The 13,445-nt window shown below is 44.1% G+C and overlaps 1 protein-coding gene across 1 annotated transcript in view; it reads left to right on the forward strand.

The window, feature by feature from the left end:
* SMS (spermine synthase) overlaps window positions 1-3,674 on the forward strand; it is a 49,025-nt gene extending 45,351 nt beyond the window's left edge. The window contains exons 10-11 of the mRNA XM_059910177.1: window positions 1,651-1,766; window positions 3,151-3,674. Of these exons, the coding sequence (XP_059766160.1) occupies window positions 1,651-1,766; window positions 3,151-3,190 (156 nt within the window). The 3' untranslated portion in view covers window positions 3,191-3,674. The remainder of the gene's footprint in view (window positions 1-1,650; window positions 1,767-3,150) is intronic.
* The last annotated feature ends 9,771 nt before the right edge of the window (window positions 3,675-13,445 follow it).

A 13,445-nucleotide genomic window follows, 5' to 3' on the forward strand; every position in this document is an offset into this window, starting at 1 on the left:
GCCCTCGAGCCACAACTAAGGAGCCCACCAGCCACAACTAAAGAGTACATGTGCTGCAACTAAGGTGCTGGTGAGCCGCAACTAAGGAGCCTGCTGGCCACAACTAAGGAGTACATGTACCGCAACTAAGGAGCACGCCGGCCACAACCAAGGCCTGCGCAACCAAATTAAATAAATAAATAAATAAATATAAGAATTTTAGAGGTTAAGAGGAAGTAGTTGGTATTAAATACCCATCTTGTTTTCTAAATCCATTATGAAAAGCTCTTGGGGGAAAATTGTGCTCAAATGATAAACCCTACCCCAGATCTACTGAATGAAAATCTGCATTTTAGTAAGTCCCCCTATGATTCATACATACATTAAAGATTGAGAATCACTGCTCTAGAATTAGGCAGGTACTGTATCCATTCAGCAGCTCTCCTATGTCTTGGCCAGCATCTCTGATTCCCTTCACCTTTTTTTTTTTTTTTTAATGGTCATAGAGTGGCTGCTGCAGCTCCACATATCCCGTCTAAGTTGGAGGCTGGAAGAAAGTTGAAGGAGCCGGATCCCTGTATTTATCCTTGATTGTCCAGAATCAAATATCACTTATATGTGGAATCTAAAAAATAATACAAATGAATCTATATACAAAACAGAAACAGACTCACAGACATAGAAAACAAACTTACAGTTACCAAAGGGGAAAGGGGAGGAGGAGGGATAAATTAGGAGTTTGGGATTAATAGATACAAACTACTATATATAAAATAGATAAACAACAAGGACCTACTGTATAGCACAGAGAGCTATACTCAATATCTTGTAATAACCTATAATGGAAAGTAATCTGAAAAGATAAATATATATTATATATAATATATATAGTATATATAACTGAATCCCTTTGCTGTACAGCTGAAACTAACATAATACTGTAAATCAACTATACTTCAACAATTAAAAAAAAGAACACATTTCAAAAAATAAATCTTTCCCAGCAGACTTCCACTATATTTCATTGAGCACTCCTACCTGCTGGGGAGACAGAAAAGGGGTGGCAAAAAAGGGAGAAAAATTAGAACAATGAAGTCAAGAGAAAATGTTTGATAAAGAGTAGAACTGGGGAATATCCTTAGTGTATACATCCTGAATAGACTTTTGTTCTCTAATGCCTTAAATCACAGATTTTGGGGAAAAGCACAGAGGTGTGAATATAGTTCTGTGTCAACATCTTAGACTCTTAAGAGGGTTGTAGTTTAAGCTATTCTGGAAATCAAGAACATTATCTTTTTGATACTTCATTCTCAACACAGTGGTGACTATTGGGAAAACTTATTTTGAATGGGTTATGTGTATGAATCTTTGCTAATTGCATGGTGTTGATACAATGACTGTGTCACTAATGAGAAATTGGTCTCCTGCTTTCTGTTGCTTCATAGTCGAATAATTTGAAATGGCTTGGTAAATGAGGTAGAAGGATAATGAGCTAATGGATCTATAAATAGAACTCAGTGCAATTTGTGAAAGTACAGAAGCCTTATCTCATTTTCAGAAATGAACTTTTATCTAAAGCTAGAATTGCTCATTTATTAGAGACCTTCAAATGAGTGGGACCCTCAGTAGGACTTAAGAATCCTATTGTTTGCTTTTCTCTCTTTGATTTAGGGGAACTGTGTCAATTTGACGGAAGCCCTGTCACTCTATGAAGAACAACTGGGGCGCCTGTATTGTCCTGTGGAATTCTCGAAGGAGATCGTCTGTGTCCCTTCATACTTGGAATTGTATCCTTTGACCACATCACTGTGTTGCCAAATCAGAACCTCTATGTAAATACCATGCCTGTTTAACATTTTAAAGAAACAGAATTAGTTGTATAGTACATGTAAGGCCCTGATTTCCACCCCCCCTAGATGCTGGGGTGTGGCCTGACACAGCTTCTCAGGTGGTTTTAATGGTCTGGCACCACTGGTTCTCACAGGCAGTCCCCAGACCTGTGGCATCCCCTGGGAACTAGTTTCTCGAGCCCTGCCCCAGCCTGCTGCCCAATCAGAAACACTGGAGGGTGGAGCCCACTGACCTGTCTTGACCAGCCTGCCAGGAGATTGATGTGCACTTTAAAGCTTCAGAAGCCCCAGTCTAGACACGGTCCCAGCTGGAGCAGGCTGACTGAAGAAGCTCATTGTCCTTTTATGTTAAAATTACCCTACTTTAATATTAGTTTCTACACTTCACTTGATTCTGATTTGCAGTAGAGATAGAGCTAAAAATAATGGTGGGCATCACAAAGTTAATGTTGATGTTCTCCATTAGTTCCACTTAGTAAAGTTAGTCCAGGGAAATAAGAAAAGAACCCAGAGAAAAGCCAAATGAAAGCATTATCATTGGAAATTTATAGTGCATTTCTTCCTCCTAAAAACTGGACTGTGGTCTGCAGACCAAAGCTACCTTACCGGAGGTGGCGGGGTCTAGCTTCCTGGGAGAGCAGGTTTCATGGCTGTCTGCTAGCCTGAGCTCTGTGACCATGACAGCCCCCCAGGGAGGAGGGGCGGCCAGGTTCCTCCTGGCCTGTGGAGAGCTTTGACACCTCTCCCTGGCGAACTGGCGAGCATTTGTTAAAGCCAGCTCTTCTTTATACGTTGAAAGAATTTAGAAGGCAGTTGATGACACCTGGAGAAAAAAAGGCTTTCGCCCTCTGGCTCCCCTCTGGTTCCTCTTCCTCTCCATCCTTCCACCTTTTTCCCCCTTCCTAGCTCCCTCTCCTTCTCCCACCTCCCTCCTTTCTCTCTTCCTCCCATCCCCCCACCCCACTTCTCACCCCCCTCTTGTCTTTGTCTCTCCTCTCCTCCTCATTCTCGTACTAATTCCCCAAAACATTTTAGAGTCCTTGGAAGCAGAAGTGTTACCTGAGAGAATATCTGTGTCCCTTTAATCTTTTCTTTGCTCACCCGCCAACCCCCCCCCCCCCCCCCCCGCCCACGACGTCACAGGTGGTGGGCATCCTGGCTGCAAAGTGCCCTTGTTTAAGAGGCCTTCATTCTCATTACCACAGTGCTGTAAGCGCTGAAGCTTTCATCCATCTTCCAGTTTGTAGGCCAGTAAACAGATTTTAAGTGATGCCTGTTCTTCCTTGAATTACCTGTGCTTATTCCTTGACTCCTTGTCCAGGTGGGTATTTTACACTGTTTGGAAGAAAGCTAAACCTTGAAAATCAATCTCCCCTAATCATGTGTGCTGCAAATAGCCTTCCTGACCTTCGTATGCTGTACATGACATCGAAAGGAGTCAGGCAATTGATTGTGAATTCCTTCAAGTTTCCTTTTTTTAATTATTTTTTAATTTAAAAGTCAAATGCAAAATGTATATTTTGATGAGCTAGGGTGTTATTTTTTTGAAAGTCAGCTGAAGGATGATTAGACAGCACAGTGAAGGCTGCTAAATGCACTGAACCCCTAGAATGTGATTTTTGTTTTTGTTTTTGTTTTTCTGTGTGGGCTTTTTTTGTTTCTGTTTTGGTAGACTTCGAATTTGGTTGTTTGGAGGAATGAATATCATTGTTTTCTTCTGGAGGGAAGCTCTTGACGGGAGTTTCTTTCCCCCCCAAATTGACATAGGTATTACAATTTGGTGCTTATAAGGAAAGACTTTAAAAAATGAATAGCAATGCTTCGATTAAAATTACAAATGAGAAATTTCATGTGTCTGTTGTTTTATTTCAGCCAGGTCTTCTCTTTCTCACTTCTGATCTCACAGAACAAAGATGTCTCCTTGGTCTTTTTTTAGTTCTGTTATATCACTCGGTGCCATTTATCTCTTTCTAATAGGATGGCCTTAGGGCCTTTTTTGAACAGCAGTAATGACTTCATTTACCACCGTGGTAAATGACACACAACCTATTACATTCACCAGTTCTTCATTATAAAATTGACCTAAGGATAGGAAAAGATTTGGCCTTACTGTAAAGTTGAAAGTCAGAAGCTTCTTTCTATTCCAACTCTTATTGGTATATTAGATGTGAAAATAAAGTCCACTTTGGAATGCTGCTGTGACGTTTTCTGAGTTTTTTGATGCATAGATAGATGACAGTTGTGGAGAGGCCCACAGCCACAAGAGCAGCTTAAACTCACCTAAGGAAGTACGTGTAACAGCGTGGTAGTGTACTTGTGGGTCACAATCCACATCAAAGGTGAGGTTATATTGACCTGGATTGTTCAACATCACTGGGTTATCCTGTTTTTTTTTTTTTTTTTTTTAAAGATTGATTGATTGATTGATTGATTGATTGCTATGTTGGGTCTTCGTTTCTGTGCTAGGGCTTTCTCTAGTTGCGGCAAGCGGGGGCCACTCTTCATCGTGGTGTGTGGGCCTCTCACTATCGTGGCCTCTCTTGTTGCGGAGCACAGGCTCCAGACGCGCAGGCTCAGTAGTTGTGGCTCACGGGCCCAGTTGCTCCGCGCCATGTGGGATCCTCCCAGACCAGGGCTCGAACCCGTGTCCCCTGCACTAGCAAGCAGACTCTCAACCACTGCGCCACCAGGGAAGCCCTGGGTTATCCTGTTTTGCTTTTTTTTTCAAATTTTTTAATTTTTAAATTTTATTTTTAAAATTTATTTTTGGCTGTGTTGGCTCTCTGTTGCTGCCTGCGGGCTTTTCTCTAGTTGTGGCGAGTGGGGGCTACTCTTCGTTGCGGCACGCGGGCTTCTCATTGCAGTGGCTTCTCTTGTTGCGGAGCACAGGCTCTAGGCGTGCGGGCTTCAGTAGTTGCGGCACACGGGCCCTAGAGCGCGCGGGCTTCAGTAGTGTGGCGTGTGGGCTCAGTAATTGCGGTGCGTGGGCTCTAGGGCACGTGGGCTTCAGTAGTTATGGCGCATGGGCTTAGTTGCTCCGCGGCATGTGGGATCTTCCCGGACCAGGGATTGAACCTGTGTCCCCTGCGTTGGCAGGCAGATTCTTAACCACTGCGCCACCAGGGAAGTCCCCCTGTTGTTTTTTAAAAGGTTTTATGCTTTATCAATGGAATGAGTTCATTTACGATGAATTTGTAGTAGGCAAAGCATTAAAAATGAAATATCCAGTGTCTGTTTTGAGACAGTAAGTGTCAACCGAGAACATTCCTCCTCCTGAGATAGGTTCATGGTATGAAACAGATACTCTTTAAAAATGAATATATGTCCATTTTTTCTTTTTTGTTGGATTGGCATGGGGGAAAAATAATAAAGGAGTTAGACTCACGGGGGAACTAGATTGGCTTTCAGCAAATATTTTTCTTGTGATAGAGGTTAAAAACAGCATTGGTAGATAGACACTAAGAATCCTACTCAACCCCCGCTCTCTGACTCTTATATAATGCTTTCAAAGTCTCTGTATACTGTGTAAGATTAAAAATGTTGATACTACTACTGTTAGAACACAGTTTGGGGTAAATAGAATTAGAGGGTTTTCTTTTTTTTAATTAATTTTTGTTTATGGCTGCGTTGGGTCTTTGTTGCTGCGCACGGGCTTTCTCTAGTTGTGGCGAGCAGGGGCTACTCTTCGTTGCGGTGCGCGGGCTTCTCATTGCGGTGGCTTCTCTTGTTGTAGAGCACGGGCTCTAGGTGCCGTGGGCTTCAGTAGTTGTGGCTCACGGTCTCTAGAGCACAGGCTTAGTAGTTGTAGCACACGGGCTTAGTTGCTCCGAGGCATGTGGGATCTTCCTGGACCAGGGATTGAACCCGTGTCGCCTGCATTGGCAGGCAGATTCTTTACCACTGCGCCACCAGGGAAGTCCCAGGGTTTTCTTTTTTTTTCACTTTAGAAAAGAAAGCAAGTGTATCTGCTGTCTAGCTATGGTATTGTTAATATGTGGCATAACTTTATACTTGAAGACTAGCTTGAGGCTGAGGCTAAATCTGCTGATGAATTTCATGACACACAGGTAGGTCCTGCCAAGAGCTGAGAGTTAGGAATGAGATGGATCAGGTTGGGCCAGGCCGTGGAAGACACATTCAGGAGACACTAGGGGATGCGGTATGGGAGGAAGAAGGGAATGGAAAGAAATTTTTTATTCTGGGTGATAATGGTGAATTCTGAGCACAATCATTACTTTCTAGTAGAGAAAGGATGCCTGGTTTTTTTGAACATCTTTGTAACTGTTAAAAGCATGCAAACTGAACTCGATAACTAAAAACAACCTCTACTTTTGCTGCATTTTAAGGAAATGTTATAAGATCCAAGCACTGTTACGTTACTTTAATGGGTGTAGTGTTATTTACTGTTGTAGTCTCCTTTATATTCTAAAATAGAATATACTGTAATATATAGCTGCTTTTTAATTAAAGACAAGACAAATGTGGCTGTAGTTTAAATTCTAGTCAACACATCAGCAGATGTCAAGAACTCGTTTATTAAAAAAAGTAATGCTGGGGCTTCCCTGGTGGCGCAGTGGTTGAGAGTCTGCCTGCCAATGCAGGGGACACGGGTTTGAGCCCTGGTCTGGGAGGATCCCACGTGCCGCGGAGCAACTAGGCCCGTGAGTCACAACTACTGAGCCTGCGCGTCTGGAGCTTGTGCTCCGCAACAAGAGAGGCCGCGATAGTGAGAGGCCCGCGCACCGCGATGAAGAGTGGCAAGTGAGGCCGCGATAGTGAGAGGCCCGCGCACCGCGATGAAGAGTGGCCCCCACTTGCCGCGGCTAGAGAAAGCCCTCGCACAGAAACGAAGACCCAACACAGCCATAAATAAAATAAATAAATAAATAAATAAACCCAAAGTTTTTAAAAAAAAAAAAAAAAAAAAAAAGTAATGCTGCCCTCTCCTGAAAATGTGATTGGATATTTTAAAAATGTGATTAATGGTGATTGGTCCACCTGGGCTGGAGGAAGGCTGGGCTGACAGTGTTGCTACTAAAGCGACAGAAAACTGTGCTGCGCCTTCCTGTGCCGTTGACTAGACACCTTCTTGCTTAACTACTGCTGACATCAGAGTTTACATTTGTCTCAGTAGATTGATCAGTTTTATTCTGTTCCCATGACTTCTGGGATAGGGTGGAGGGTGAAGGGTGTGTGTGTGTGTGTGTGTTTGTGTGTGTGTGAGTGAGGGCGAGGGTGAGAGTGAAGGTTGTGTGTGTGTGTGTGATGTATCGTTGGCCTGTACCCAAGACTCTAGAGCAGTATTATTCAAAGTGTGGTGCTTCAACCAGCTCTTTGTGTTCTAAGCACATTGTTTCGTTTGCTTCAGCTGAAGTGTTTTGTTCGCAGCAAGCCTTTGTCAGTGAGCGAAGCATTACGTCGGTCTCCACCGCAGGGCGCGCTCCTCACCCAGTCTTGGAACAGCACCGTGAGTAGCACTGTTCTCGAGGCCAGCCTGGCAGCATTATTTGATTTGAGCTGCTACGTGGCCTTGAAATAACACTTAACCTTCTGTATCACCCTGTTGCTGAGTGTCTTTGTACCACATAATCTTTTACGGTGCTGTGCTTTGGGTTAATACACAACTTTCCTTTACATTCTCTTGCTTTTAAAATAGCTTTGTGAATTATGATTATCACTGAGTAGGCCAACAGTCAAAATTTGAAATATGCCCAAGGGTCCTGTGGCTAGTAGCAGTCTGAATTTAGGTTCCAGCCTTCTGAATTTGCTGTCGGAAAGCTCACATTAGGGGTTCTTTCTCAACCTTTTTGGCACCATGAAGTCTGGCAACCTGGCGAAACCTGTGAGCCCCTCCTCAGAAGCATGTTTTCTAATACATAAAGTAGATATGATTACAAGGAGACAGGTTACAATGTTTTTCAAAGACGTCTGATTTAATATTTGTGCTTTAATAACTTGTTACATAGCTGGATCTAGTTGTGGGTCAAATATTGTAATTTTGAAGCATAATGAGCATAAATAGAAGATCTGCAGCAACTGAAATGTGCTAAGAACGCATCTGACTTCTCTTGTTGACAAAGTCATAGGTACTGTCTGTGCTAACATGGATTGTGACCTATGCTCATGCTTAAAGGACATGCTAGATTTCAGTTAGAGGTTAGTGAAAATAAAGATAGAAAGGTTTTCCCATCCAGGTTCAGAGCCACAAAGAATTCTGTCCATAGATGCCAGGTTAAGAACCCCTGACCCACAGTTTTTGCTTCCATTGTTTCATTGTATTTAGGTGGTGGGGAAGGGTAGCTGGGTCCCTTCACCCTGCTGTCACAACGTCAAATCAGTACTGGCAGATCAGTTCTCCTCGGCCAGAACCATTTAAAATCTCAATTACCTAGTGCAGTCATTCCACTGATTTCTGCTTTACTCGTTATTTCAAAAATGAGAAGTAGAACATGGGAAGAAACAGCCCAGTGCTTTTGGAAGGCTATTTGAATACTCTTGGATGTGATTTCCCTGGGAAATCAGATGATAAATGTGACTGGACAGGTGTGCTTATCTCCTGTATCTAGGGGTCCCAGCCACGGTTCATTAATGCAGACCACATCCCGGGGCAATGACCAGTCACGTGGTGGTCATTTCAATGAGTGATTCAGATGAATGGGTCCCTCTTTGGGCAACTTTGCAGGGAATGTAACAGAATAAATGAGTCAGGGGTTCTCCCGGGTAAAGTAAGCTTAACAAGCCAGATCTGTTTTGATAGCCCTCCAGTATCCAGAGAGAGGACTGGGGGGGAGGGGTTTGCCCTACCCCATGGGGCCTAGAGATGAAGGCCCAAGATTGTAAAGATGGGCAAGGGGCAGTTCTCTGTAGATATGGGCTTTGACACTGGAGTTGACTTGTTAGAGATCATTCCTGGTTCTGCCTATTAGGCAATCCTTTTTTCTTGTTTTAGGGCTAAAATAGTCTTACATATCGGTTGATGATTATGTTGGTGACTTAGGTTCTCAGTAAGTGATTCTGACAGCTCTAAGTTTGTTTCAGAGAGATAGAAATGCTCCTTGGATGACATTCCGTGTCCTCTACGTTCTAGACAACTCTGCCTTTGCCTGCTTTCAGTTGTCTGAGTTAAATTTGATACATGAAATTACCCCTCTGTCCTTCCTCCCAGGGCTAAGGGGGAGCTTCTGTCAACATATCCTGTGCATTCATTGCATGGTCCCTTCACACTCAGTGATTCCGTTTTTTCTCCTCAGTCTTATTCAACAGTCGTCATCCCTTATCTATTGTCCGCATACATTTAAATGTTTAATGTCTGAAGAGACGGTGAGTCCTGGTGGAAAGAACACACCTGAGTGTGGTTTCTGACCCTGCCAGGTAAGGGTTGGAGGCATTTAACTGAAGCATGGTGGGGGCAGTTGACAGACGGCTAGAATATAAGCTCCAAGGCCGTCACCGGGTACCTCTTGCTCAGCTTGTCTAATGTTTTGTGCATGAAGTTAAAGTGCAGAGTAAAAGGGAACTCTTAGAATTGCATTTTCCAAGTGGAACGTACAAGAAAAGGCTGGCGTGAAGAAGTTGACAGAGGGTTGGGCATGTTCAAGAAGAAAAGCAGCCCGTGATGGTAAAGGGAGAAGTCCCCCCACCTTCACGTGCTGAAGGAGGAAGAACGTCCAGCCTGCCCTAGCAGGGTGCAGTCTCAGTGCGGGTGAAAGCGCTGTGTTGGTGAAGGGTCCTTTCACCAGGGCTTGCGTCTTTTGGTTTCCTTCTTGGTGCCCCCAAAGACTGAAGAGGAGCAGAAACTCAGAAAGGTGTAGAGCAAGCACTCAGACCAGAAAACCGGAACGACGTGTAGGATCTGCGGCCGTTTGGGTGTCAGCCATTGCTGTGAGTCTTCCTTTCCTGTTTGTTTGCGCTCCACCGTTTATCACCCTTGAACGTCTCTGCCCTTGGTGACTCCCTACCCATTGGATGAAATTCTTACTCCAGGCCTCCACTTCGGTCTGGGTCAGCCTACAGGGGACTGTCGCTCGGGTTTCGGTGGAGACCAGGCAGCAAGGCCACGCACGAGACCCTGATCCTGGCCACTTGCGCTTAGTTTGAGCCTGACCCTTGGCTCCCACTGGATAAATCCAGAAGTGTTTATGCCTTAAAATAATTAAGCAGAATGATAAATTATAAACCATCAGAAAAAATTGGAAGTCATGAGGGTATATGGAAAATATACAAGTAAGTGGAGGACACAAATATAGATGAGACACTTACTATAGAAAGCTGGGTGTCAGCTAGTTAAGGGGGAGGGAGTGCTGGAGTTGAAAACAGCATTGTGTAATCATCATAATGAAGACTGAATTAGGCAAGAATCATCCCCTGATGTCAAATCTGCGGGAAAATTTTGACAAGGAGCATATTTATGTGGCTTTAAAGTGTCTCCCACAGATTGCTTATGAGTTGTGTATCAGTTTCCTATTACCACTTGAACAAACTACTGAGAACTTAGTTCCTTGAAATAACACAAATGTTTCAGGTCAGAAGTCTGAAATGAGTCTTACAGGGCTCGGATCTGGGCACTGGCAGGGCTGGTTCCCTCTGGAGGCTCTAGGGGGAGAATCCGTTTCCTGCCTTTTCTAGTTTCTAGAGGCCACCTGCGTTCTCTGGCTTCTGGGCCCTTCAGTCTCAAAGTCAGCAGCACAGCACCTTCAAATCTCTCTGCTTCCGTAGTCACATTACCTTCTCTTTCTGACTCCTGCTTCATCCCTGTCGTAAGGCCCTACTGGGATTACATTGGGCCCATCTGGATGGTCCACGATACTCTTCCCCAGTTGAAGCTCAACCACAGCTGCAAAGTCCCTTTTGCGATATAAGGTAACATAAGTTTCTTGGATTAGGATGTTGACATCCATAGGGGGTGATTATTCAGCTTACCACACGTTGCTAGAGAAAATAACTTTTTAGTGGAGAAACTGAACAACACTTTGGCTGGGTGATCAAAATCAACAAGGGGCAGGTGGACATCCTATGCTTCCAGTGTTGTGAGAAGGGTCCGTCATCACCTATGCAGCATTAGGCTAAGAATGCATTACCTGAAGCTGATCTTTTTTTTTTTTTTTCAATTCACGAATCACTTGGTTTATTGTACACAATTAGCACACAACACAGGTTAGTCAAAGTAGGGAAAAGAGGGTAAAGAACCAACCCAAGGAGAGTCCACAGGAGGCTTCTCAGCGCAAGTAGCGGTCTCCGGTCTGGCAACAGGTGCCTGGATCTAACCTCTAGGAAACATTACATCCCAAATGAGAAATGTTCTATTTTCAAAAGGCCTGTATTCTTTAAAAGTATCAATGTCAAAAAAGAGAAAAGACTGTGAAAAGCTTTCCAAATTAAAGGAGGCTAAAGAGACAAGGCAAATAAATGCGTTATTTGACCCGACACTGGATCCCGTATTGGAGGAAAAATCCTGTAAAATTGCATCAATTGACAAATTGGTATACGAATGGTAGTTTTGATAAAGTATTGTATCTGTATTAACTTGATGAGTTCTAATTGTAACTTTCCTCTAAGTTTGAAAATATTTCCAAGTAAAACATTAAACATTAAGAAAAAAAAAGGAATTCTGTTGACACAGTTGGTCTCCTGTCTGCCTGAGGGATGTGACAGCAAAATTTTTGGATGCAGAATCAGAAACCTCAGAGGAACCAGGCTTAAGGGGCCTGTCTAGCACCCAAATAAGCATGTGCTGCTTTTAAGATCTAGCACAGGAGACGGTGAAATGTGATGTTCGTGAGGCAGCAGAAGTTCTAGTGGCTAAATTACGTCTTTCAGCCTTTCTGACTGCTACACAAAGAAGAAAACGTACCTGTGAGGGCTCCCTCAGGAGATCACGAAGACCGAGGGGAGCGGTTCTCTGCCCGGGATGTCTGCTGCGGTGGAGCTAAATGCAGATGCCAGCAAGACTCAGAGGAGGGCGCACCACTGGGCTCTGGGTCTGCACTCGGGTTCTTGGGGCTCCCACTGGCTTAGAGACAGAAGGCCCCCGGCAAAGATCTTGCTTCAAAGACCCCACTGTTTCTTTGCTGTTAGATGTTTCTTCCTGAGCTTCTGCTAATACACTGCAGGGCATGAGGGGTTTGATTTTTTTTTTTCTTTCCCCACGTATGTGGCAGAAGAGAGGAATGGAGAGCGAGAGTGGGACTGAAGTCTTCTTTTTACTTAAGGCAAAACCGGTTTTTTAAAATTTTAAATTTGAAAATAGGGTCACATTAAAAAGCTATTCAGGGACTTCCCTGGTGGCCCAGTGGTTAAGAATCCGCCTGCCAACACAGGGGACACGGGTTTGAGCCCTGGTCTGGGAAGATCCCATGTGCCGTGGAGCAACTAAGCCCGTGCGCCACAACTACAGAGCCTGCACTCTAGAGCCCGTGAGCCACAACTACTGAGCCCGTGTGCCACAACTACTGAGCTCTAGAGCCCGTGAGCCACAACTACTGAGCCCATGTGCCACAACTACTGAGGCTGTGTGCCACAACTACTGAAGCCTGCACGCCTAGAGCCCATGCTCCACAACAAGAGAAGCCACCGTGTTGAGTAGCCCACACACCGCAGCGAAGAATGGCCCCCACTCAACGCAACTAGAGAAAGCCTGTGCGCAGCAACAAAGACCCAACGCAGCCCAAAATAAATAAATAAATAAATAAATTTATTAAAAAAAAAAAAGCTATTCAGGGAAATCCCTGGAGGTCCTGTGGTTAGGACTCCGTGCTTCCATTACAGGGGGCACGGGTTTGATCCCTGGTCAGGGAACTAAGATCCCACAAGCTGCACGGCCAAAAAAAAAAAAAAAAAAAAACTATTCAATTAGTTTTACGAGAAAACTGATTGAGGACTTAAAAAGGTTCAGCTGGAACTGTAGTTGCCCTGCTATTTAGAAACAGGAATAGAAAAATGAGGGCAGTACTTCACAAACTTGACTGGATGACTACCCGAGGATCTCCTTAAAACACAGTCTGGTTCTGGAGGTCTGGGCAGGGCCTGGGAGCCTGCATTTCTCACAGTCATCAGCTGAAGCTGCTGGTTTGTGGACCACACTCTGAGTCGTACTGAGCTGGAGCACTGGTAAGTGGAAAATCAGGTGGGTGGCCTTGCAGGAAAACTCGCAGAAAGCTGTTGCATGAATCACTGCTGAATCAAAATATTTTAAATATCAGCATTGTTACAGGTGGCCTCCAAAGCAATAGATGATGCCACGGTAATTGCTAAAATGAGTTCCTGTTTGACTTCCAAGGGTTAGGAATGTTCTCATGGGCTGTGTTAAAAAGGCAATTGGATAAACCATTAATCTGGGGCTCAAGTTTAACCTCCCAGTACTCACCAAAGGGCATCTACACCCTCAGCATTTGAAAAATTACAAAACTGGTGGTGGATGGAGGCCAATTAGTGGAGACTTTGAAGCAGTGATATTTTCAAGTTCTCCCTGCAGTTTGAAAGGATGTGGAGACCCTGTTAAGTGTGCAGACATTGCCCTGACAGCTAGAAGTTTCTAAACACAAGGATGAGGGATTATACTTTTTATTCAGCCAAACATGCAATTTACTGAAGCCTGGATTATGCTTTGATTTCATGGGT

Source organism: Balaenoptera ricei, chromosome X (assembly GCF_028023285.1).
Source record: "Balaenoptera ricei isolate mBalRic1 chromosome X, mBalRic1.hap2, whole genome shotgun sequence".
Lineage (NCBI taxonomy): Eukaryota > Metazoa > Chordata > Mammalia > Artiodactyla > Balaenopteridae > Balaenoptera > Balaenoptera ricei.